Source organism: Artemia franciscana, chromosome 4 (genome assembly GCF_032884065.1).
Source record: "Artemia franciscana chromosome 4, ASM3288406v1, whole genome shotgun sequence".
Lineage (NCBI taxonomy): Eukaryota > Metazoa > Arthropoda > Branchiopoda > Anostraca > Artemiidae > Artemia > Artemia franciscana.
In genome coordinates this window covers 21,817,257-21,842,507 of record NC_088866.1, presented here as the reverse complement: position 1 = coordinate 21,842,507, position 25,251 = coordinate 21,817,257, and the positions used below count along the sequence as shown (strand labels likewise).

The 25,251-nt window shown below is 35.3% G+C and overlaps 2 protein-coding genes across 2 annotated transcripts in view; both read left to right on the top strand.

The window, feature by feature from the left end:
- LOC136026150 (myb-binding protein 1A-like) overlaps positions 1–12,566 on the top strand; it is a 91,792-nt gene extending 79,226 nt beyond the window's left edge. The window contains exons 15-17 of the mRNA XM_065702453.1: positions 884–1,121; positions 5,795–6,021; positions 11,884–12,566. Coding sequence (XP_065558525.1) covers positions 884–1,121; positions 5,795–6,021; positions 11,884–12,505 — 1,087 coding nt within the window. The 3' untranslated portion in view covers positions 12,506–12,566. The remainder of the gene's footprint in view (positions 1–883; positions 1,122–5,794; positions 6,022–11,883) is intronic.
- A 7,088-nt stretch (positions 12,567–19,654) lies between these two features.
- On the top strand, positions 19,655–24,961 carry LOC136026149 (uncharacterized). The gene is made up of 2 exons (XM_065702452.1): positions 19,655–19,808; positions 23,019–24,961. The coding sequence occupies exons 1-2, from the start codon at positions 19,767–19,769 to the stop codon at positions 24,873–24,875; spliced, it is 1,899 nt and encodes a 632-aa protein (XP_065558524.1). The 5' UTR covers positions 19,655–19,766; the 3' UTR covers positions 24,876–24,961.
- The last annotated feature ends 290 nt before the right edge of the window (positions 24,962–25,251 follow it).

Genomic DNA, 25,251 nt, shown 5'->3' with positions numbered 1-25,251 from the left:
TTTCGAAACAGAAATTGGATTCCATGAGAGCCCGGGTTAACATGAGAATTATGAAGAAAATACTAACGGTTTTTCCTACTTTTTTAGGAGCTGAATTGTAAAGAAATGATGAATGCTATATTGTGAAAGGATTTTTTGAGTGTTGCTGAAACCACAATAGTCTTTGATTAAGGTTGATATTGGGGTAAATAATCGTATTTTGGACGTGACTACATTCTAGACATACGTGTGACGTCTTTTGACACGGTTAAAAATTGGCTTTCCCAGGGACTTGTCAATTGTCGGTACAGTAATCTGGACCGTGGTCCAGTTTATGGCAATTTAGTCTTAAGCGGATGGTACTTGGGTAAGTGGCCGTTATCTGTCAAATACTGTTAAACTAAGTAGTGTTCAAATTTTTTAAGGCTTGCATGGGAAATTTGTTGTCATTTGGTGGGCATTAGAGGCTTTAGTATCGAGAAGTATGTATAGCTTTTTCCCACTCCTTCTCCTTGACCTGCTAAAAGAGTTCAATTAAATATTTAAAAAAAATCGTCTGAGAAGCGATTATTTACCATGGTAAAAAATGCATTCTTCTCGAGTAGGCTAATGTTGAACTAAGCTTTTAAACTAAATATTATTTTGATATTGAATGATAACCATAATTAATAGGATCAGTTCATTTGGTGGGTATTAGAGGCTTTAGTATCGAGAAGTATGTATAGCTTTTTCCCATTCCTTCTCCTTGACCTGCTAAAAGAGTTCAATTAAATATTTTAAAAAATCGTCTGAGAAGCGATTATTTACCATGGTAAAAAATGCATACTTCTCGAATAGGCTAATGTTGAACTAAGCTTTTAAACTAAATACTATTTTCATATTGAATGATAACCATAATTTATAGGATCAGTGTTATTCCGTATAATTTTGTCTACAAGGCGTTAACCATGGCGTATAAAAAGAGGCTGGAATTGTTCACTCGGCTTGTTGATGTCTGTTTCAATCATGGAGATATTGGGAAGCATAAATACCTTGCATTGATGTCTATTTTGAAGAAGGCCGTTACGTTGCCTGATCTTGTATCGGAAGCTATTGAGGCTGAAGATAGCCCTCTATCCAATATATGCAAGTTCTCCTCAGAGGTTAGCTTTTTTTACAGTCCTCTTTTTTACTTTCTTCATTATTTTTTTTTTTTTTTTTTTTTTTTTTTTTTTAGAGAAGCTTATTCAATCCGTTTTGATGCATTTCACTTTAAAATAACTGCTATTAGCATTGTACGAGCACTGACAAAAGTTGGTTTGGACTGACACGTGAGGCATAGGTGTTTTTTTTTTTTTTTTTTGCCTTTTTGCAGTGCGTTAACGAGGTACAATCTAGTTTAACACTTTGTTTCCATGAAGCTAATTTATTGTGTATCGTTGTTAGATTTTGTATAACCATATTGTTTAATGGCTATTGTTTGTAATAACGTTATTAGAAGGTACTTGCCCAGACTTAAAAAAAGGTTATAGCAAAAATAACAGTAGGAAATAACATAAATAGAAACTGAAAACTATAATAGTAAAACTCATAATTGGGACACGTCATGGTTGGGACACGGGTGTACGGCACTGTTTCTCATTCTGTGGGTTAATAGTATTTTTGGAAGGTACTTAAGACAGTGTGTGGTTAGGTTAGCCTGTCACAGAGACAAACTGTCTAAGCATTGCCAAAATCGGAAAAATAATATTTACCTTCATTGATTCTGCAACTAAGATGCGCTTGAATATGTGTTTACTACATGATTACCCAGCACCAAGAGAAACAGCCAATAACCCGCATACTATCCTTAGAATAGTCAAGTACAGACAAGATCGTTCTGGATAATTAGGAATACCAGACAAAATAATGGAATCCTCCGTACTAGAGAACATTCAATTTTATCAAAATAAAAGCAGATAATAACAAAGCAATAAATGAACATTAACAATTAAATTACCAAATATTACACTGTCAGGACTCATTAACAAGAATTTTAACTGTTAATTACACTTTTCTAATTAATTAGATTTGTTGTTACGTCTTGTCACAGTAGCTGGCATATAAAGCAAGAACTCCACAGCGACTTCTGGAATGCTGCTGAAAATTAAAAATCCTCTAGGAATGACTTATTCTTCTCGAGGCATTGCGTGAGGAGTGAATATACAGGAGCGTGATTAACAAGTGTAAATATCAAACAAAACAAACTGATACAACGCTTAGTTGCTCTTGAACTTGCTGCTGGACCAGACATGGACGCCTCATTGGGCATCTAGAAGACTCCGTTTGGTTAACTCTGATGTATTGGGATCTTGTGCCAATTCTTCACCAAACTGGAGCCAGCAGCTCTCCCACTTTCTTTTTACCAAACTTCTGAAATCCTGATGAAACACTGCTTGCTAGAGAGTGTTCCATTTGATAAAATGTATAAACAAAGTTAAAATTGATAAATAAATGATGCGTTGTTATTCATCAGGACCCATCAGAGACATACCACAAATCAATTTCTGTTTAGACAGTTTGGTAATCTAGTGTTTCCATGCATATCTGACTGGACTTCCATGAGATCTAGCACGGAGTTTTAGCTAAACCTCCATGTGATTGTTGCTTTAGTAATGCCCGAAAAGATTATGCCGTTTTTTATTTTCAACATGATGTATTTTATTAAATGTATGGGAAACTTTGGGAGCGTTATATGAAGTTCACAAATTAGGGTTATCTTCCTGACGCAATTAAAACATACGGTTGAATACATTTTTGTGATTTTTGAAGTCTGACTTTAACACGTCTTTTCTAAAAGTATCTGGTTTCCAAGATGATGAAAAAGAAGTTGAAGATGATGCATACTTAGGCCCCCTTTCAGGTCAAAAATGGATAAAAATATGAAAAAGAAAATCAATAACGTAATTATGTTGGACCGTAGAACAAGGCATAAGAATTGAAATCGCGAAAGAAAAATAGGCATGTTCACAGTACCTCACAGAATGATCAAGCTCACAGAAGACGACTTTGAAGACTTTTTTACACAACAGGAAGTTGTATTGAAATATGATTCAGTTGAAATGATGGTCAATGTGCATACATTCCAAATAAAAATGAATCTTTTGCTCTTTAAATGCATATGAATATGACATCATTCACGTGATAAAATGTTTAGTTTTTTTTTAATTAAAGCTCTAAAGTACAGTCAGCCGAAGGGTGCACGTCCTGTCTATGGCGCCCCAAAATACTACCATGCCCTGCCGATGGAGCCTGCGCCCCACGGTGCGTGTCCAAGTGATTGGTATTCTTTTCAAAACACAAAAATAGCATCTTACCTTAAGCAATTATAGGAGTTCTCCAAAAAGGAGGTTAAATACTGCAGAAAATCTCCCGAGTTTGTGAATTTTATTTATCCGCCCTGTGTTTGACAAAAAAAAGTGGTCAAACATTCCAAATTTGCAGCTTATAAATGCACCTTTGTCCGTTATTTTCGTGATTTCTATGTTTTTTCCTGGCTTGACTGTTTTTTGTAAAGATTAAATAAAAAAAAAAACAAGTTTTTTAACTAAAAGTAAGGAGCGACATTAAAACTTAAAACGCACAGAAATTACTTCGTATATGAAAGAGGCTGCCTCCTCATCAGCGCCCCGTTCTTTACGCTAAAGTTTGACTCTTTCTCTCAATTCTTCTTTTTAAAACAGTAAAAAACTTTAGCGTAAAGAGCGGGGCGTTGATGAGGAAGCAGCCTCGTTCATATACGAAGTAATTTCTGTGCGTTTTAAGTTTTAATGTCGCTCCTTACTCTCAGTTAAAAAACTTGTTTTTTTTTTTATTTAATTTCTGAACGTTTTTGAATCAATGCATGTTTTGATTTTGGCTCTCCGCAGAGGAATAATCAAAACGAAATTTGCATATTATTTTTTTTGGCTAAATGGCTTTCTCATGATTTTGATCGAGTGATTTTGAGAAAAAAAGAGCGGGGGACGAAGCCTAATTACCCTCCGATTTTTTGATTAATTAAAAAGGCAACTAGAACTTTTAATTTTTTACGAATCTTTTTATTGGTAAAAGATTTACGTAACTTATAAATTAGCTTACGTAAAGAACTTTAGTATTCTCATGTTTTTATTACATATATGAGGGGATTCGCCCCTTCGTCAGTACCTCGCTCTTTACACTAAAGCTTAAATTTTATCCCAATTTATTAAGAATGACCCCTGAATCACAAAAGCCGTAGAATAAATAGCTGAAATTACTAAAAAATACTTTAGCGTAAAGAGCAAGGTATTAGAAGGAGATGAGCCCCTCATATGGGTAATAATTTCTGTTTGTTTTAAGTTTTATTGCTGTTCCTTACTTCCAGCTTAAAAAGCTTTTTCACATTTATTTTTTAATTGTTTTTTTTTTAAATAATGCTAGTAAATCCTGCTCTCCCTTCATAGAAATTTTCTTCTCCCATGACAAATTCTCGATGGAAAGTTCCCCCAGCATATCCTCCTCTTCTCAACCCCTCCCCCACCAAAAAAATCCTCCTGAAAACGCCTGTATACTTCCCAATAACCATTACTATATGTAAGCACAGGTCAAAGTTTGTAACTTGTTGCCCCTCCCATGGGGACTGTGGGGGAGTAAGTCGTCCCCAAAGACATAGCTATAAGGTTTTTCGACTACGCTGAATAAAATGGCTATCTCAGAATTTTGATCCGTTGACTTTGGGAAAATAATTTGCGTGGGAGGGGGCCTAGGTGCCCTCCAATTTTTTTGGTCACTTAAAAAGGGCACTAGAACTTTTCATTTCCGTTAGAATGAGCCCTCTTGCAACATTCTAGGACAACTGGGTCGATACGATTATCCCTGGGAAAAAAAAAAACAAAAAAACAACAAATAAACACGCATCCGTGATCTGCCTTCTGGCAAAAAATGCAAAATTCCACATTTTTGTAGATAGGAGCTCGAAACTTCTACAGTAGGGTTCTCTGATACGCTGAATCTGATGGTGTGATTTTCGTTAAGATTCTATGAATTTAGGGGGTGTTTCCCCCTATTTTCCAAAATAACGCAAATTTTCTCGGGCTCTTAACTTTTGATGGGTAAGACTAAACTTGATGAAACTTATATATTTAAATCCAGCATTAAAATGCGATTCTTATGATGTAGCTATTGGTATCAAAATTCCATTTTTTAGAGTTCCGGTTACTATTGAGCCGGGTCGCTCCTTACTACAGTTCGTTACCACGAACTGTTTGAAAAGCAAAAAAAAATTTAACAAGAGTAGGCACGGGTCTATCCTTCTCTCTTTTACCAATTTCTCGACAGGTTTACTTTTGAAATGCAATTTGTGAAAGCACTTTTCTTCAATGTTGGGACACAAATCATGCTTTGACTTATTGAATCATGCGTCCCGTGCACACCCTTGTAGTAATTAATGACCGTTTAGTTTCATTTGTATGTAATTTTTTTTCGTTTCTTTTTTATGAGTAGGCTTTGTTTACATTTAAGTGTTGTTAAAAGCTAGCTGTGTTGGGTTACCCATGCCGAGTCATATTCATTGAATTGTCACTAATTGTTAAATAATCAGTCACTAATTGTTAAAATAACTAGGCTAACTGCCTTTCTTTTACATTCGGTGCCTACAAAGGGTACAAGAGCTTTCAATTTTCAATGGATGAACTCCCGCCCAAGCTTCTAGGACCATCTAATATATACGGAGTGATGGGAGGAAAACTGGAAAATACATTTGAAGCCCGTAGCTCTTTAATAAATTAACGCCTGATGAATCTTTAATCTTAAAATAAAGCCTTATTTCTCGTTTCAGATGTTCCTGATTGCTGAATTTTGTAAGCAAGAGCATTCAGAAGCATTTGACATATTGAATACTATCTTGCCGAAAATGAAAAATGTGGAAAAGATGAAGCCAATTTTGTTGAATTTGGAGAACGCAGTGTCACAATACCAAGAAAAGGTCACAGTAAACAAAGATTCGAGGGATTCATTCATTAAACTATCTGCACAATTAGGAGTCCAATATAATAAACCTAAAAGGTGCTTTTTTAGCTTCCTTCTACTTTCTTATATTGTTAGCCTAATAGCAAGTGCAGTTCTATTTTTTCTTTTCTTACATTAATTAGCGATTCTTCTCAACTACAAATAATCCCCGCATTTGCATTGTGGCTGCGGGGATTCAAAGCTTGCCCAAGTATCACCAGGCAATGTTATATTAGATTCAGCAGGGGTTTATTATATAAACAAACATAATTTACGCTTCTCTGTGCAAAACGTACGTTGAGTACCTTAAACTTAATAATTCCTCTCAGTCAGCGTTACGGGTCTCGCTTCACTCTTCAACACAACCACATCCCTCATAAAAACATTTCAAGATCTAATAAATTCCCCCCTTCCTCCCCGAAAGCAAAACCACCTTAACCTTACAAAATGATAATAATAATAATCAAACGGAGATAAAACGGAGAGATTAATTAATCTCTATTAATTAACAGATTTGGCAATGAAGCCAGCTTTGTCCGATTCGGAGAACGTAGTATAACAGTACTAAAAAAAATCCACAATTCATCCTCCGGGCCGACATAGGACTGGATGCATTTTTTTTCTTTTTATTGTAAACTAGTCGACCACTTGGGGTCGTTTTAACAACCCCTCTTGGGATCGTTTTACGTAGCGGATTCGGTTTTTAGACCCTTTGAATAGGGCTTTGTTGTGCCATGGCGGTAACTCAGGCCATCAGCTCTCGCAAACTAGTCTTAGCTTCATTTGAATGGCATCCCTGACCTTCAGCCTTAGCTAGTTAGCATAGAAAGGTGGATGGGCTTAAATTCTAGATCCACTAAGATCCGTTGCCGCTACATATCCACAACTCGAGCCCAACTTAAAACAGAAAAAGAAAGAATAAGAACAAAACAAAACCCTGAGGACTGTGAAATAGTGAATTAACGATATATCCTGACTTACTGTGAAACGTATCAGATTGCACCATGAAAAACCTTATGCATATCAATTTAAACTCTGGAAATTCTTGAATGATTTTACCAAGGTAACTTAGCCTTAGGTGGTGGGGCAAGGTCCTATAGGCGAGGCTACTAGGATAATACTTGGAACTAGTTTCAGCAGCTACGAAAGTGCCCTTGAGCTCTTGAATTTGTCCACCTTATTCGATCGAAGACATGAGCTAATAATGAGATTTGGGAAATCACTATTAACAAACGAGAAACACCGATCCATACTTCCACCATCCGCATCAATCAGCAGACATACTAGGCATTACAACAAACTAGAACCAGTCAAGTGCCGTACGAACAGATTCCTAAACTCCTTTGTACCATATTTCGTAAGAACACTTAACAAGTGAACTGTAAAAGTGTTTTGTGATTGTAACAGTAGCGTAATTTAGCGTTCATTTTTGAATGCTATGATAGCTATTTTAAATAAACGAATACGAATAGCAGTCGGTCAGAAAGAAATTAAGCGCTCCTATAGGGAAGGCCTTTTATTTTTTATTCAACAAGTTTCAAGCAAATGTAGATGAAAATAAAGAAAATGCGCATCCTACTATTGGAAGAAAATCTTCAGAAAGTGAAGAAGCATAGCATATATCAATTAATTACTGATAACATAATTAAGTACTTGCCATCTTAAAAGGTTTGAGATGCGATGACATGAATCGATTGTGCATTTAACTGTATGTTCACTTTTTCAAAATTTGAAGGAGAGTCAGGGAAAAAAAACAGATCAATACACAGCCAAAAATAAGTTACAAAATATCCCTAGGCAATCTGTATTTGCTCTTTTTTATGGCGATACTGTAATTCAGTTCTGATCATAATTTCCTTCGAATTTTTAGGAAATAGTCATCCCTGTTAAGGTAGGATATCAGTAATATAAAATTGAGCTTGTTTCGCTATGCTAGCCCTTTGTATTTATGGGGAGCTGAGTTGCAGACGTCCAAAGCTTTAAAGGTTAATATTTTGTTTGCCAGGAGGATCTAGCCTGATTAGTGGGGCTCAGGCTCGTCTCTAGGTGCTAATATTTATATTGTGAACATTTTAATATACATTTTTGAAGTTTAATTTCTGATAATTAGGCTGTTGGTAAATCTTTACCCCCAGCCCTCCCCAGTGCTCTCTGGGTAAGTTCGTCATGTACTTAGTAAAACTATTGTGGTGTTAGATCTTAAAATCAGTCAATTTGACTAGAAGCTTGTGTGGGACAGCCATGGAGTAAAAACATCTTGCGAGCCTGTGTGGGAAAGTATTTATCCCAGATAAGCGCTTACGCTTGTTTATCTGTTACTGTGCGTTCATTCCACGTCGGGATGATAGGATTTATTAATAATCTTTCTATTTTGTGCGTTCGGCTGAATAATAAGCAAAGTAAATTACCCAGGCTATTGTTATTGATACAAGATAATGAAGGAATCAATACTTTCTTATTAAACTCCGGCTTTTAATAAGCTCTGATGATTTTTGCAATAAAATAGTGTTTCATGAAAGGAATTAAGAATACAACAAATTTAATCATCCAATGAATGCAGACGTTTTATTTATCGAATGCCTTTTGAAAACAGTTGAGCTGATAAATATATTGTTTAATACAAATACTACTAAATACTACTAAAATGAGTATACTAATGTGCTAAAATACTAATATACTAAAATACTAAAAACACTGAAATACTAATAATACTACTAAATGAGGCCACACTTCCCAGCCTAACTTTCATTTTACCACGTAATCAATCGTGCAAGTTAATGCGACTTGTGATTTTGTGATCTATGAATCCGTGATGGATTTAAAATTAATTTTCAATTCAGCTGGACACCCATGCTAAATTATTAATTATTAGGCTGTCTTCATCAGATGTATTTTTTGTATATATTTTCAATGATTTTGTGTTTTCACTTTTCTATTTTATATTTTCATTTCAAGTCTGATTATCCCTCGAATATCCTCTCTAGCTCTTACGCGGGTATCGGCATACACCTACTATGCCATTAGTTGGTTGGAATATTTTAGTGTTAATTCTGGAATTATTCGCAACGACGGTATTAAACAATGAATGGCAGAGTTTAAAATAAAAAAAAAAAAATATTGTGAGATTTGAAATACATGTACTATTAATCTATGTTTAAAATAATGTATCATTATCAAGAACGTACCCTGGATTTTTGTTCGGGGGGGGGGGGGTTAAGAGCGTTTTACAAAAAAAACTTTTAGAAACTCATCAAATATGGCTTATATGCTTTTTTATGTTTTTAAAAGTTGGACAGAAATTTTGAATGGGAGGTCAAACCTGGCCCGTTGCCTCTGGATACGACCTAGGTCATTATCAATGTTCATTATTATGTATCTCACATTATGCATATTTTATATCACTATAATGTTTGTTCATAACAAATTGATTTTTTTAAAATTTACTGTGCCCTGCGCGTTGAGAAAGAAAGAATTTAGGACATAACAACCTTAAAAAGGGAAGTCTAAAATCAAAGGATTGTTATTGGCTTTGTATTACCCTGTTCTGCTATTCTACCTTTTTTTCTTATACATTTCTTTGCAATTAGTTATTATTTTTGTATATTACTCTACTCTCTATTCTGGTATCTATTCTTTTTGGTTTTGTATTTAATCGCTTTGGGATTTTGCAAGTTTATTTTTTGTTAGTAATATCATAAGCTGAATCCATATTCAAATTTCATTTATCTCTTTTAATCGGTAAATATGCAGAAAAAAAAAGATTATTTCTATGACTTACCTAGCCCATTGCGTAAAACCTCTATCAGTAGCAATAGCTGCCGTTCCCACAAACTGTGTAAAATCGTTAAGGTTATAGAAGCAATGCATCTATACCAAAAAACTCTGACCACTTAGGTCAAGCTTTAATTGTCCCCAAATTTGTTAAGTTTTCCTGAATTTCCCCAAAACCAAGCAGGGGCAAAATTCTGGTGAAAGCAACGTTAGGGGAAATTAACGATTTATATTACGCGTTTACGTTCGCATTTATGAACGCAAAGAATCTTTTTTTTTTTTTTTTTTTTTTTTTTTTTTTTTTTTTTTTTTTGACAAAGTTTATTGAAACTCTATAAACTTAGCGATAATGGAAAGAGAAGAAATTTAATGCAAACTAACTCGGCTAAGTAACTCGTTACTAATCACTAATTTCTACCCTAAACTATTTGGTTGAGTGGTATTCATCCCATGGGTTTGCTATGCCGCAGTAAAGAGAAATTACTTAGATAGGCTGCACTTGATCATTAACGGAAGCTGATCAGCAAAAATACTATTTAATCATCAGTTTTTGTTTGTTAGAAAATGCTTCCCGAGTTACATTCGCTACCTTTGTGGACTGCCTCGGTATAGTTGAGGGTGTGGACTTCATTAATTAAGTTTAACGCAGTTAGCAACGACTTGTATAACCTTGTGTCACACCGTTGTGTCAAAATGTCGTGTGCTTGGCTGTCATAGTGCAAGTTAGTCAAAACGGAATCATTGATACCAGCCGACAAGCAAATTACGATAAATGTCGTCATTGGAATAAGAATCTGAATAAAAGATATACATGATCACGATTTAACTTTAGTGACCTGAGCATTAATTGTCCATAAAATACAGGGTATCCGCAAAGTGTGAATACATGAAATTCTGATATTTTATTTATGTTATTTTTCGTTCCCAAATCGAATGATGGCTCTGTCTAAAAAAGAAAGAATTGAGGTGGTACTCTTGAGTGGTGAGGCAAGTTTGCGGGGGTTGAACTTTCGAGTGGAAATTCTACACTGGGACAGTTTGCCTCGGAATTCCTATACGAAGTTCTTTTTATTTCTCTTACTTTTTCTTTGTCGACACAGTTTTACATGATTAATTTTTACGTACGGGGAAAAGTTTCAACCGGTTGGAACTGTCTAGAGGATCTATCTGGGGGAGAAGGATTTCCCACACAAAAAATTTTTTCCTGAGAAAATTTTCCGCGGGAGGAATTTCCATGGAGGAGTTTCTGCGGGAGCAACTTTCCACTGGGGGGGGGGGATTCCCGGAGGAAAATTTCCACGGAGGAGAATTTTGGGCATGATCTGAAAAACTATTAGAAATTAAGGTATTTTTCAAATGAAACTGTATTAGGAGTAACTTTTCCGATGGTATCACCCGCAAGGAATTTTCTGTCGAGAAAATTCAACGAGAATGGAGTTATCTGGTGTGACGTGGGGGGGGGGTGCAATTTTCGCTGGAGGGGAGCTGAATTTCCTGGCATTATTTAAAAAACAGTCAGAAATTAAATTTTAAAGAAAAGTTTTTTTTTCAGCTGAAAGTAAGGAACAAAATTAAAACGAACAGAAATTCTTGTTTATATGAGGGGGCTTGTCCCTTCCTCAGCACCTTGATCTTTACGCTAAAGTTTGATTTTCGTCCCAATTCTCTAAGAACGACTCCTAAAACACAAGGGTCGTTTCATTAAAACACTAAGAAGCTTCTTTAAGAGCACTAAAAACTAGGATGGGGCTACCCCTTTCACATACGAAATATCTCTGTTCGGTTTAATGTTGCTCCTGATTTTTAGGAAAAAAAACTTGTTTTTTTAATTTAATCTTCAATATAAATCTTTATAATTCACATGTATCCATACTTCGTGGACACTCTTTATTGATAGCTCTTTATTGATTCTATTATCCATTCCTTCTTCACTTCTTTGTTGGCTACATAGAAATTTCTCTATAAATCCTTTTTCTTTTTGTCGGAGAAACTTTGCTCCTTGTTGTAAAAATGCACATTTTTACGGAAAATTGCACATACTTGACGATGTCTTTGATCGATGGTTTTTGAGATTTCATGGGAGAGGAGGGACAGTTTGACAGAACTTGTCTAGGTATATGTTTACACATAATAACATTTCTTTTCCAGTGAGGATCGTAAGAGTGCCACACCAGATACAGCAACCACAGGGAAAACCAAAGCACAAAGGGAGAAGGAGAAAAGGAATAAAAAGAAGATAAAAAAGCGGCAATTGAAGAAAAAAGCTAAAAATAAAGGAGAAAGTACTAAAACTAAAACAGCATCTGACATGAACGGCAACGCTGACGAGTTGAATGAAAAGCCAAGATACACAAATAGTGTTACCTTAAATGATGAGGACTCTACTGTTACTCCTTCTAAGCCAAATAAAAAGAAAATAAGAGAAAGTAAGGAACTTGAAGAAATACATGATGTGCAAGGAGATAAAAACCCACCTCAAAGTTTCACTCCGTCAGCGTCAGCAAAAAGGAAGAATAAAGTCTCTGATAAAATCTCTAAAAACGAGACAAATATAAAGGAGGGTTATAATGAAAAACAAGGTGAAGAAGAAGAAGAAGGAAAAATCTCTACGTCAAGTTCTTCAAAGAAAAAGAAGAGGAGAAGAGTCACTTTGAACGGAGATCACGAACCTACTGAAGAAGCGGATTTGCTGACGAGTGATATTTCTTCTACTCCCCCAAAAAAACTGAAAGTGTCTGGGAAAACTCCTATGAAGACACCAAGAAAGTAAGAAGCTGCAAAATTTGAGGATTTTAATTTGTTAATTTAATAAACTGAAATTCGTATTCAAATATTTACTCGATAATGGAATTTCTAGGACCACATTACCGTTTGTTTTTGTTAAGGACCTAAGCAATATTTATCAGTAAAATAAAAGTAGGTTTCGTTAGCTGATTCGTGTACATTCGTATGAAAGATTTGAAAGGTTTTGTATTGTCTGAGTAAAAGTAATCAATGACATCTACGGTTGACATGCATTATCGTAGAGCTATCTCGTTTTATGGTTAATAGGTTCTCTGCACCCGCCGCCGCTTTTAGGCATTTGGCTATAGGTGGTTTTTTTTTTTTTTTTTTTTTTTTTTTTTTTTTTTTTTTTTTTTTTTTTTTTTTTCGTTCATCTAGGTAATGTCATACTTTGTGCGGTACAAGCAATTACTATTCTGTTGGTTTGTAAATTTTAATCAATTTATAAGTCATGTGGCTCTAGTTACTTTAAATTATTGTTTAACCCTTTCATTAGGCAAATCTGCTCGATCTAGTCTTTGTCATTATTTGCATTTTGATTGAAAACAAAATCGTCATAATTAGTAAAATTTAACGTTTGAGAAAAATTATGTATGACAAAAGAGCGAGAGCCTACGGCAAAATGCCGTTATTTGATGAGCCAATGGACAGAACTTCCGGCCGTAGTGCCCCCCCCTCCGGCACTCACTACGACTGGAAGCCCAGGCCTTTTGCCCTTTTACCGAATTCTTGGGCTTTTCTTCGCTCCCTCCTTCCGGTGTGGGTTCCAGCTCAAGCCTTCGGCTTTCGTGGATGGCCTTCTTTTCCCTTGAGTGATCCCTTTCTTGCTCCACCGACGCCTTTCTTTTGGAACTGTACTTGGGCCTTGGGCCCTCGCAAATACAGATCTTGCTTTGCTTGGGCGGTGCTCGGACATTTGGCTCTTGCATGACGTAGCTATGACGTCATTTACAAGGCGAGTTTTATAGAGTTGTTTAAGTGAACATTTTCGAGATTTGTGTAATGTGTAATTTAAGAATTAACGACGCTTCTTGACTACTAAGGTCCCTGCGTCAGCCCTGCAGTCCATTTCTGTAGCGTGATTCGATCTCTGGGTCCCGTATTACCAAACTAAGGTCAAATCCACTGTGCCACCACAGGACGTGTAATGTGTAATCATTCTCATGTCTATTCTTTTCAAATTTTCACGTATCTGGCTTGATTAGTCTAGCTTAACCCTTTCACAGCATAAGATTCTCTTTGGCATGTCAATCTTTGTTGCTGTGTTACTGCCACTGGGTTGTGACAATCCTTTCAAAATTCTTACCATCAGACAGTAGATGAAAGCTCTTTCAGATGAATGCCTGTTTGAACATGTACTATCATGTGGTGGTTCCAATCCATATCATAAAATTTCGTGATTTGGCAAGGTAAGGAAAAAAGAAAATTCATATTTTCATTTATTTGAAGGTTACTCTTCCAAACGATAGTGTATCTGATAAAATATATTCAGAAATGTGTTTATCACTATGAGATGAGATGAAGGACCACTGTGAGGCCATTCATGAGCCACCTTAGCCGAGTGGATGGTACACTGGGACTCGCAATCATATGACCTTGGGGACGTAGGCTCCAGTCCTGGTATCGACAAGATTCAGATCCTGGTTTTGGGTGGGTCTCAATAGTGTGACAATGTAAGCTCAGCTGCTGGGGGTGTGTAGGAAATCGACCTTTAAGGCCTGAGCCCTGACCCAGTCGGGTCTGCCCCGCCTCAAATTGCAAATTAAAAAATTGCCCACTCATTGTTGTTATTCCACATGGTATTTGGGTAGGGCTGACAAGCTGTAATCTAGTGTTTGCTCCACTGATGTTCGGATACAATCTTCCAAATGACAGGCTTATTTTGTTTGGTGCAGAATAGAAACTGTTCCGGAGTCTTTTGCGCCAAAAAAATCTTTTGTATTTCGCCTTCTTTCGCTCATTTGTGTTTTTTTTTTTCAAAGTCTTCAGGCATGAGCTCAAATGAGGTTAAAATCGAAAATGGATTAATTTGTTTTGAACCTGTCATAATTCTACCTTCCCAGGGTTAAAAGACCCGGCAATCCAAGCAAACCCTTTTTCCCTCAAAGATGAACACTCAAGCATAATATTTCATCGGTTTGAGCACAGTTTATGGGAAACACGCATGAAGTTCTTTATTATAGATTTTAAGGTCGTACATGCTCTAGAAAAATGGATAATTCTAATGGATAGAACATTACTTGAGAATCTTACATCCTAAATAAGGTTCTAATTTGCTTCTACGTATTTTCTGTAAATATCTTTTTTTTTTCAAGTATCTTATCAAAATTTTTAAGTATTTTTTTCCAAGATTAACATTCTGATAGCAAGTTCAGCATAATATAAGGAAATCAACCAGTAATCTAATCACTTGTTGGTAGTGCGTGGAAGTTGAACATAGTTCAGCTTGTCAGGAACGCATCAAGTATACTCGGAATGCACTATTGGCCTAACGATCCCGCGTAATTCTGCTTTTGTCAACAAGTGCTACTATTATCTGAAATAGGCAATTCCCTGTTTGTCCGGTTCTTGCTTTTCAGAGATTATCCGTTTTCAGAAAATAGCTGTACGTTATCGCCCTCCCTGTACACAAAAAAAAGTGTAAATAACGAACAGCAGTGAATAGAGTTCCATGCAACGCGTAAGTCTGAATGATATTTTCATTCGATTGGTGCTGCCAATTTGCGTCAAGTAACGGTAATTTTTAAGCTATTGATTTATAATTGAGAATCATAGTTTATTTTTAACTTCTTGCTTCATTTCCAGTTTTTTTTTGTTTTTTTTTTTCATTCGTCATGAACACGAGAAAAGGCATTTTAGTTGCTTTGAACGCTAAAACCCTAATAAAAATAGGGCTCCGGACGTCAAAGAACCTTGTTTCAAATCATACATTCTAGGCAGTGTTCTCTACCGATGACGTCATCATGACGGCTAGATAGCTATTATTTAAAATAAAAATCACTTTTAATCCTTGCTTAAAGTGTAGAACAAAGAAAAATGAATTGTAAAATTACCTTCAGTATAAAAAACGTTAGATCTACTTCCATTTTTTAATTTCTGATGAGGTAAATAAAATTAAACCAGGTTTTTCTATTACTAAAGAATTCTTTGGCAAATTACAGTATCTGACATCAGAACATTTAATAATGAATCACATGAATTCTAAGAGCGTTACTACAAGAGGAAGAGACTTTATGATCGACCAGTTGTCGAGCGACTTGGAACAGGGACCACAAGACAAAAAAGGACGATCGATGTCATCAAACACAGCTTGGAGTTTCCGATTTAATTTTGACGATGAAAGTCTGGACGGTGCTTGCAAGATAACGCGAATAAACGAATTCCAGAACTCGGAAGGAAGTACTGTTGAACCTGAGTCTTCTAAAGACTTTCAGGTAATTTATGATCATAGTGATGATACTTCTCCAAGAAAAAATCCTAGCTATGATAAAGTGACGAATCTCAATAGAAGAATCCAGCAAAATAAATTTACTAATCATAGAAAAACACGAAATAGAGAAGCTGCTAGGGAATACAGAAAGAGAAGCAAGGCGTATTTAGAGAATTTGAAAAGCGAAATAAATTTTCTTGAGAAAGAAAATAACATGTTGATTGAAGAAATCAATCACTTCACTTTGGGAGAGGGATCGATTCGTCTCCCAAATGCAACCAAGTGCATGGGATATTAGTAAAAGCATACAAAATTGGGGGGGGGGACTTCTCCTGGTTTTTGGAATTTTATATAACTAAAAAGTAGATTAGAAATGCGTTCTGTGTAGTTATGTAGCTTCTGATGAAATACAAAATAATGAAAGTTCAGCCATTAGACAAAGGGGATATATTGAATATTAGAATCGCCATTATTCAAAGGAAATTTGTTGGACATAGTTCAGATCTCGGCCCGATAGTACTTGAGTGATGTAGCTTTTAAATCCTTGGATTTCAAAGAGTTAAATTTAAATACTAGGGACACACTATAATACGCTCATGTAGAAGAAGATTGGCTGCAGCTGGAGAAGTTTCACAATTTTGGACAGCATGCTGGTGTTTAGCACAAAGGTTATGAGCCAAATCAAAAGTTGTTTTATACGAGGAAATTTAAAACTTAACGGATGAACATGAAATTTTAATGGCTATTGTTTACAAGTACTTTAAACAGCAGTATAAAAAGAGGTTTTATCTGCATTTAGAATGGTCCCCCGAGAGAAATTATCCCTGAAAAACCGTCTGTTGGCTGCTTTAAAAGGAAGCTCATTGGACACATAAGTTATATGTCATTTCCGCTCCTTTCAAAATCATTCAATGCGATTTTCCTTGACCTGCTCTCCATATCCTCCGAGTCCAGAGCTCTCTGAGCTCTATTCTGGTTTACTTTGGCTACGCTCTGGGCTGCAGGTTTGGAATTGAGGATTATAAAACTGAATCTTCTTTATATATTTTTTTATCCTGGATACAGATTCGCTTCTTCATTTCGTTAGCTTAGAGGAACCATCAATCACTTGATCTTATTTTATGGGTGTTGATAATGATCTAAACTACAAATTATAAAGTTCATCATGTTGAATTTCAGAAAAAAAAGTTTGTAAACATTCCACTGAAATATTTTATTAACTAGTGCATAAACTGTTGGTGTATTAGTGCATAACTAGTGTCGTATTTTGTCGTTTATTTTGTCGTACAAGGGAAATTTGCAGCACGCTGTGCAAAATCATAGTTGCGGCATGCACCGCAACTTAGTAAAGAACGAAGGCCAGCACATAGTAACCAAAAATTTAAAAGTACTTTTGAAAAAAACTGTCAAATGAGGAAGAATTACCGTTTGAACCTGGTTCAGGAACGGTATTATTTGCATTGTCTAAGAATGAATGATTTCTTGGAGTTCAACTGCCGAAATAAGGCTATAAAATCACGCAATGGACAGACTTTCTTTGACATTTCATAGATGAGCTAGGCAAATGAAAGTAAACAACTGGTTTTGAAATATAAAAGAAAGTTTGTCCAGAAAGTGATTATTTGCCCTATTGGGCACAAAATTTGAGTTTAGCCCTAAACCAATTTTGCGAAAAACACCTTTCGATTTTGGATGGCCCAAGGCATAGATGCGTATATACAGTTCCTGAAACAACTAAAAATTTTTTGTTTTTTACAACACACTTATTTTAGCGCATTTTCAAGTTTTTGGTTATTCTGGGGTGTGGGTCATTCTTTCCTAGGTTGCAGCTGTCACTGCAATCGTGATTTATTGTATGTACAAACGAAAATGTTATGATTGAAATAATACAGTATACAAAAAAGGCAACTGATAAAACGACAGTAATTATACCGAGGTTAAACTGGACCTTACAAATACCTGTATAAGATTTTCAACAAGCTCCATAGTTACTCTGAAAAGCCTTCCCAGCTTTTTGCTAGTCTCGTAATACTTACTCTCAACGCTGCTTGTCAGCTGCCACTGCAATATATTTCACGTTCTTTGATTTCACCTCTAATGTAACGTTTTATGTTCACACAAGGAGAAAGAAAAAACAAAAGAGTGGCGATTAATCCCACCCCTCTCCTCCTTGAGAAGGTCTAAAATTCACAAGAAGTGCTAAATTTTGTTTCATTTGAGAAAATGGTAGATTTGCTGGGCAAAGAAAAATGGAAAAAAGTTCAATACCCGAAATATGCCCTTTCTATGACATAACTAGGAGCGTATCTCTTAATCCCAATCAATTTTGGTTGGGATGTTTTTCCCGGGAAATGTGCTGATGACATGGACTTAAAGATTCCACCTTACCCCCCTCCTCATATAGAGGTCAAAATGGTCCGAAACCCGAAAAGTTCTTAGATAAGACAATAGCCGGCGCTTCTCAGCAAAGGAGGTCCGACAATCCTAGGTAGATGTCTCTACGACTAGAATCCAGGGACCTGTTACTACCACAAAAGTTGGATCAATCCTGAACCACTGAATTACACAGGAAGAACACATATTATTAGTTTCTATCAAGTTTGGCTGACATAACAACCATATCTTATAGATGTTGGTATTAGCCTACAATTGGGGCTATTGAAAAGGAAACATGATAAAAAAAACAATCTTTACTTCATAATATGCAGAAAAATTGTAGTTAACACATTTTAAAAGTGCTTCGACTATACTTTACCCCCCTCCCCCTAATGTGAAAGTATAAAGCCCTAGCTATATATTTGTCATTCATCAGTCTTGTTTCAACGCGTGTACCGCTAAAATAAATCAACGGTGACAAAATCAAGAAAAGTAAAAACACATTGCAATTTTCTTATATAAAAGTTAAAATTTTTTGTGTAATTTTAGCAAATTTTGAAATTGAAATTATTCATGGTTGCCATGTTTTCAAAAAAAAATGTCCAGTAAGAAGGATTTGTCATTTAAAGCTGTTTCAGCAAATCTTGTTCACAAATGTGTGTCAAGGATGATAAAACACCATACGCATGGGAAATCAATTTCCCGGCTACTTGTGTTCTAAATACTCCTACTACTCAACCAATTATGATTTACAAATGGCAGAATACTTGGAGTTTTGTTATTATCACTTTAAGGAATAGTCCCCTTTTTTCTTCCATCCGCATGCTTTCTTATGTCCCATCAAAGAGGTAATGTTTATATATGTTGACAGGTACGTCATTGAGGGCTGGGTTCCGCATGATTGAAAAATTCAATTTTAAACTCAAAGCCTTAAAAGACTTTTTGGGGGTCTTTCGTGTTAAATTTTATTTGGAATTTCACCCTCCCCCCCCCTTTTCAAGAACGTCGACAGCTACTTCTCAGGGAAGGTAGCTTTGCTTATAAATAGCGTGAATGTTATATTGCGTTAAAGGTAATTATTAGGTGAGTAAAACTTATTTCAACTTTAGCTTTTAAGATGGATAAGCACTTGAACGAGGCCTTAACCCTACTCAACCATCCATTCACCTAGGAGAAATAGTGCCCATTCATGAACTTCATAGATAAAAAGAGTAGAGACATAATGCCTCATTTTCTTATAAATATGTGGCAGTAGGATTAAGAAGACTTGAATATGACCAATAAACTTTTATTGATGTGTGTTCGTCTGTTTTAAATGTCGTGAAAAACATTACATGAAACCGATAAACTATTGCAAAAAATTGCGGAGCAGCGAATCAAATATTTATTTTAGTGAATTACTGGATTTATAGATATATATATATATAGTTTTAAGTTCATTATGATCTTCAAAAAGAGATATTTGTCATTATTTCTATGCACCGTAAGAACAGTTAATTCTCATTACCCTAAAGTTAAATCTGGAATTTTATTGCCACTTACATTTTATAAGAAGTTGGGTAAATATATATTGGTTGGCCACTTCTGAAGGAAACATACTAATCAAACAAAATTAGTACCGTTAGATTCCTTATTTTATGCTATTTCCGAGTATCATGGTCGCTTTTCTTGCATTTCACCCAATAGCCCAAATATATTTTGTCTATTAATTTCATCTCGTGATATCGGTTCAAAGGGATATCGGTAGTTTCGTCGTGATTACAACGAAGTATAGATAAAATATTATTTGACACGATTTAAATAGTGGATAACAATGGAAGGAAATATGAGTGCATATGATAAAGTAAGAACTTCACTGTTTTGGTATTTTCTTTTAGTTTTTTATATATTACTGTGGGTATACCTGGGACAGTCAAGAAAATGGAGAGTGGGGTATTCATTGTCAGAAAAGCAACCACAATGTTAGAAAATAGCGTAAAATAAGGAATGCAAAGATACTTGTTTTTTAGTCTTGTTTCTTCAGAAGTAGTCAACCCCTATATATTTACCAGAAATAGAAATAGAATTTTACATCAATGTAAAAGTAAATTATTCTTGAAAAGTGATTTTTTGAGGTATGTGTCCCCTGAACTGTGTCTTCAGTTGCCTATTTTTTGGAAATAACCTTAGTATTTAAGTATATAATGCAAAGATTTTACCTTAAAACCGAATTACGCTTGAAATACAATATCGATGATAAAATCGGTAAAAATTCTACCGATAATTTTCTAAGAATTTTACTTAGTTCAAATGTCAACCGTGTCGTACTAATTTTTTTCAAACCTAAGCACTTCAATGTTCATTACCCTCAGAAGCTATTAGCTCAGTCTTCTGCTTATAATAAGAAAACTAAAGGGAAATTTAATATTAGAACCTCAAATCAAGGCTTTTTTAGTTTTTATTGTATTTTATATTTTGAATTGACAGTAAAAGGAGACTTTGAGGAGAAAAATTTCGAGTAATAAATTTGTCAGTGAATTACAATCCTTACAATAATAGAAAAAGACGAGGGTATGCCTATGCCCAGTATTTTAATTTTAAGCGGGGAAGGGTCAACCCAGAAAAGTGTCCATTTAAGCGTCAAATAACCAAAAATCGTATATTTCTCAGAATATTATGCTTGGAAAACGACCAGTGTCAGTTTTGGTATTCCATAGGCATGGCCTTGGACCCAGTGACATAAATTCCTCCCTATTTTGCTCATAACACTCTGAAATTTGATTGTTTAAAAATAAATTAAAATTTGAATAAGGCTATACAATATGTTTTATCGATCGTTCTCTTGCCGTGAGAATAGGACAGAGAATAGTGTCTTTCCAGACAAAGAAATTCTTTTCATAATCACATATCATCAGCAGCAAAATTTCAGAAATCCATGAATTTATTGCAACAAATTTCAAGGAGATATGATAACTCCTTTAGTACCATTAAAATGAATTAGGGCCAGCGCAGTCATTATTTAAATAGTCTTCTTTAGTGAGGATACTTTTTTTATCGAAGAACTGGTTACTTTTGTCGAATAATTAAAAAAAGACTTTTTTCACAAAAGGAGTTATTCAAGAAAAGTAAAGAGGTACATTAAAACAAATAGTAAAACGAGCAAAAAGCACTATCAAATAAGAAATGAAACCCAAAACGAAAATAAATTACAAAAAAAATTAACTAAAACTTAAAACAAACAGAACATATCGCAAGTAAGAATAGTGGGAACGCTCCCTTTATCTTTTTATGTCTCTTAAATATCAAAACTTCACATGCGCCGTACTGAAAACAAAAATGCATTCGAAGCGTTTTCTCTTCTATAACGTTAAAAAATACTACTTCTACTGTACTACTTCAAAAATAACAGGACTGTTACGATTGCGACTGCAAATGCTACTGCTACTACTACTGCTACAATTAATGAATTAATTCAAAAAAGTTAAGGCGCGCCCTGATTGTCGAAATGCCTTAGATGTAACATTTCAGGAACAAAATAGAGTCTTATGTTGAAACTATCAGGGAAGTTATGTGGGATGTAAAACTAATCAAGACACTATATTATATTCGGATTGTCAAAAGGGGGTCTGTGCAATTCCCAGGAAAATTTAAGTGAATTACTTTTGAACTTTCAGGCCATGTTGCTGGTGATTTTGGGCCAAATTAAAACACGTTGCGTGCATCCAAGGCTTTCAAAAGGTTGTATCTACAACTTTTCAAAACTAGCTGGGTTATTAATCTGATTCTTTTAGGGAGAGGTGAGGATAAAGTTCAACTAAATGAAAAGAGACTATGTGCATCGAGGTGGTCAAAAGAGCAAATCCACAATGCCTCAGAAACGGCTAAGAAAATCAAGTAAAAACTGTCAGCACATGTTGAAAGGGAGTGTCAATTAATATTTGTCTTTGCTCAAGGTTGTAACATGATGGGTAAGAATGACCTTATAAAAGCCCATAGATTATGTAGATTTTCAATCCAATTGTCTGAGTAATGTTCCTCGTATTCATCTGAAGCTGTATCGTATAACTATAACTCAATTCGTTGCAAAATGTTGCCCAAGCTTTAATAGCAAGTTAAAATTTAAGTTCTTAAGGAGAAAACTGAAGTTGCGGTCGAAGTCATAAAGAGCATTCGTAAGTAGTTGCAGTCGAAACAATTGCGCTTAGTTACAATTGTAGTCACAAATAGTTGCAGTCTTATGTAGTCACGGTCGCAAGTAGTTGCAGTCGTAGTCGTGAGCGGTCATGGAAGAATTTGGGACTAATCAATTCAATGATATAAGCATGTGGTCATTTCGGTGCAAGATAAAGCTATAGACTTGTTGTAAAATCACATGTTTTCCATGGAACGGCAGCCCATGAGAAAATCTAGCCCAAGAATTTCCAAGTTCGTCTTGAATGTATAAAGCATGTGGTCATTTCGGTGCAAGATAAAGCTATAGACTTGTTGTAAAATCACATGTTTTCCATGGAACGGCAGCCCATGAGAAAATCTAGCCCAAGAATTTCCAAGTTCGTCTTGAATGTATAAAGCATGTGGTCATTTCGGTCCAAGATAAAGCTATAGACTTGTTGTAAAATCACATGTTTTCCATGGAACGGCAGCCCATGAGAAAATCTAGCCCAAGAATTTCCAAGTTCGTCTTGAATGTATATTTATATATATTTTTTTTCAGGTTTCGATCGTTCTGTCGCACCTCACCCCTGATTTTTATGCTGGAGTCAACAAGAAGTTACGGAATTATAATCATCTTTCTATGGATCAGAAGATGAATTTAGATAAAAACCTTACCATGGAATATCAAATTGTGAAAAACCTGAGCAGATCTGAAATTAAACATCGAGCCTTCTTATCAAGCGAAGATAGAAGTGAACTAAGTGTTTTACCGATTAAAAAGTCTAAATCTGTTCCTTTGGAATATGGACATATTCTAAAAAAGACTGTTCCATCACATCAAATCACTTGGCAAACACATATCCGATTGAAAAGAAAACAGAACATCGCGCCAAATTCCCGGTCTGTAGACAAGATTTTAGTCAAGCCGATTCCTCAAAAAGTTCAGAATAAAGAAAGACCAACCAGTCAAAGAAATAATGTAGCATTCAACCCTGAAGGGTCACTTGGGAAATCATCTTTTAAGACAGGGCAAAAATATAGTCAAATTATTAACCATAATGAACAGAAATATATAGCTTCACCTATTTTGAGTAGAAAAAGCAAGGAAGCTATTGAGTATTCCAAAAAAATAAAAGATCTTAATGTTAAAAACCTGAAAAAAGAACCACCAGCAAACACAAAACTTCCAGTCCATTCTCAGGAAAGACAACAAGAAAATGTTAGTAAAGAACTGAATAAAATCAATAATTTAAGCATTAAACTGGATGCACAAACTGGATTTAGCAATTCTTCAAATGCTGCTGTTAAACCGTTAATAGAGGCGGGAAAAAACTCACAGGATTTCATGAGAAAACCAAATGAGAGTGCAAACGACCAGAAAACAGTAATAGGGATAGTAAAGATTACTTGTAAAACGAGGCCAGGAAAGGTTGTTACGAGACTAAAACGGGATACACAAAAAAATGGAAAACAATCATCATACCTAAGGTTAGTTGTGCCCGTTGACGATAACGAAGATATACTTCTTTACCGTCTACATGAGGAAGGATTTGGTGGCGTTGGTGAAGCTAAGCTTCTTAGCGTCCTAGAAGAACATTATTCTCCTAAGACAGATGACGTTGACGTAAAGCCCTATGAATTGAAAGAAGAAGTTGAGAAAATTAGGACAGAACAGAATCCAAAAGACACTATTGAAACATTGGCAAATAAAATTTTTAATTTGTCAAACATTGTCAACAGGGAAATTGACACAGACAAATATGGACAGAAACCACTTTATATTTCCGGGCTACCTAGGCCTAGTTCAGGTTGGAAAGAAATTTTTTTGGAAAATTTTGACAGTAATTGGTTCAATGGAAATGATGAATCGATACCTATTGATACGCTCGAGCAAAACCAATTACTCGAGGTAACTGATGTAAAATCCAGCCACAAAATTACTGTCAGACCCAAGGTCATAAATAGCACAGCTTTAGAAGCTAATGTGCTAGAAACCAACGAGCCCGTACTATATGCTAAAGTTGTAGATACTAATCAAGGTTTGAAAGAGGATTGCGTCCCTTCCACTAATATAAAAAACCATATTTTTGTAAAGACAGAGCCCTTTAAAATATTCAGTAAACCAAACAGACCAAAGTCTGAAAACAGTAGGAACGTTTTGTTAACCCCAAAAATTCGGTGGAAGAACAATCAACCACCATTGCGACAACCCAATAAATTTCCTAAAATAAACGTGAGGGGTAATCATGCATACCGGAAATATTCAGATTCAGCAAAGCATCCCCAAGAAAAGTCTCCCTTTTTTGGAAGAAGATGGACAGATTCAACCCCAAACGAAAAAGCTTCACAATTCTATCGTTCCAAGGGACCGATTCTTTCTTCCTCTCAGGAAACAAAGCGATTTTTTCACAAGTGAATAGTTTTCGTTTTTACTAATTAAGAGAAACCTATTCTCGTCATTTATTTTATTGAATGTTTAAAATACAAGTTATTTAGCCATTACTTGTGTCCATTTAGCTTCTTTATTTCAACCTATATTTCTAGTGAAATTTCAAGACTTTTAAACTGCACTCAGGCATAGGAAAACCGCCTATAATTATTTTTCGAGTCACCATCTCACGCAAAAAGGTCCTCTTAAGCGTAGCACCTTTTAATGTTTTTAAAATTTATGAAAGATTATATGAAATGATGAAAGTGTCCGGGGGTATTACGGTAGTAGTGTTTTCATAACGTTTTAGCTACAAGGATACTATTGGAATTACAGTCCTTAATATTATGCTGTTTTTTTTTTT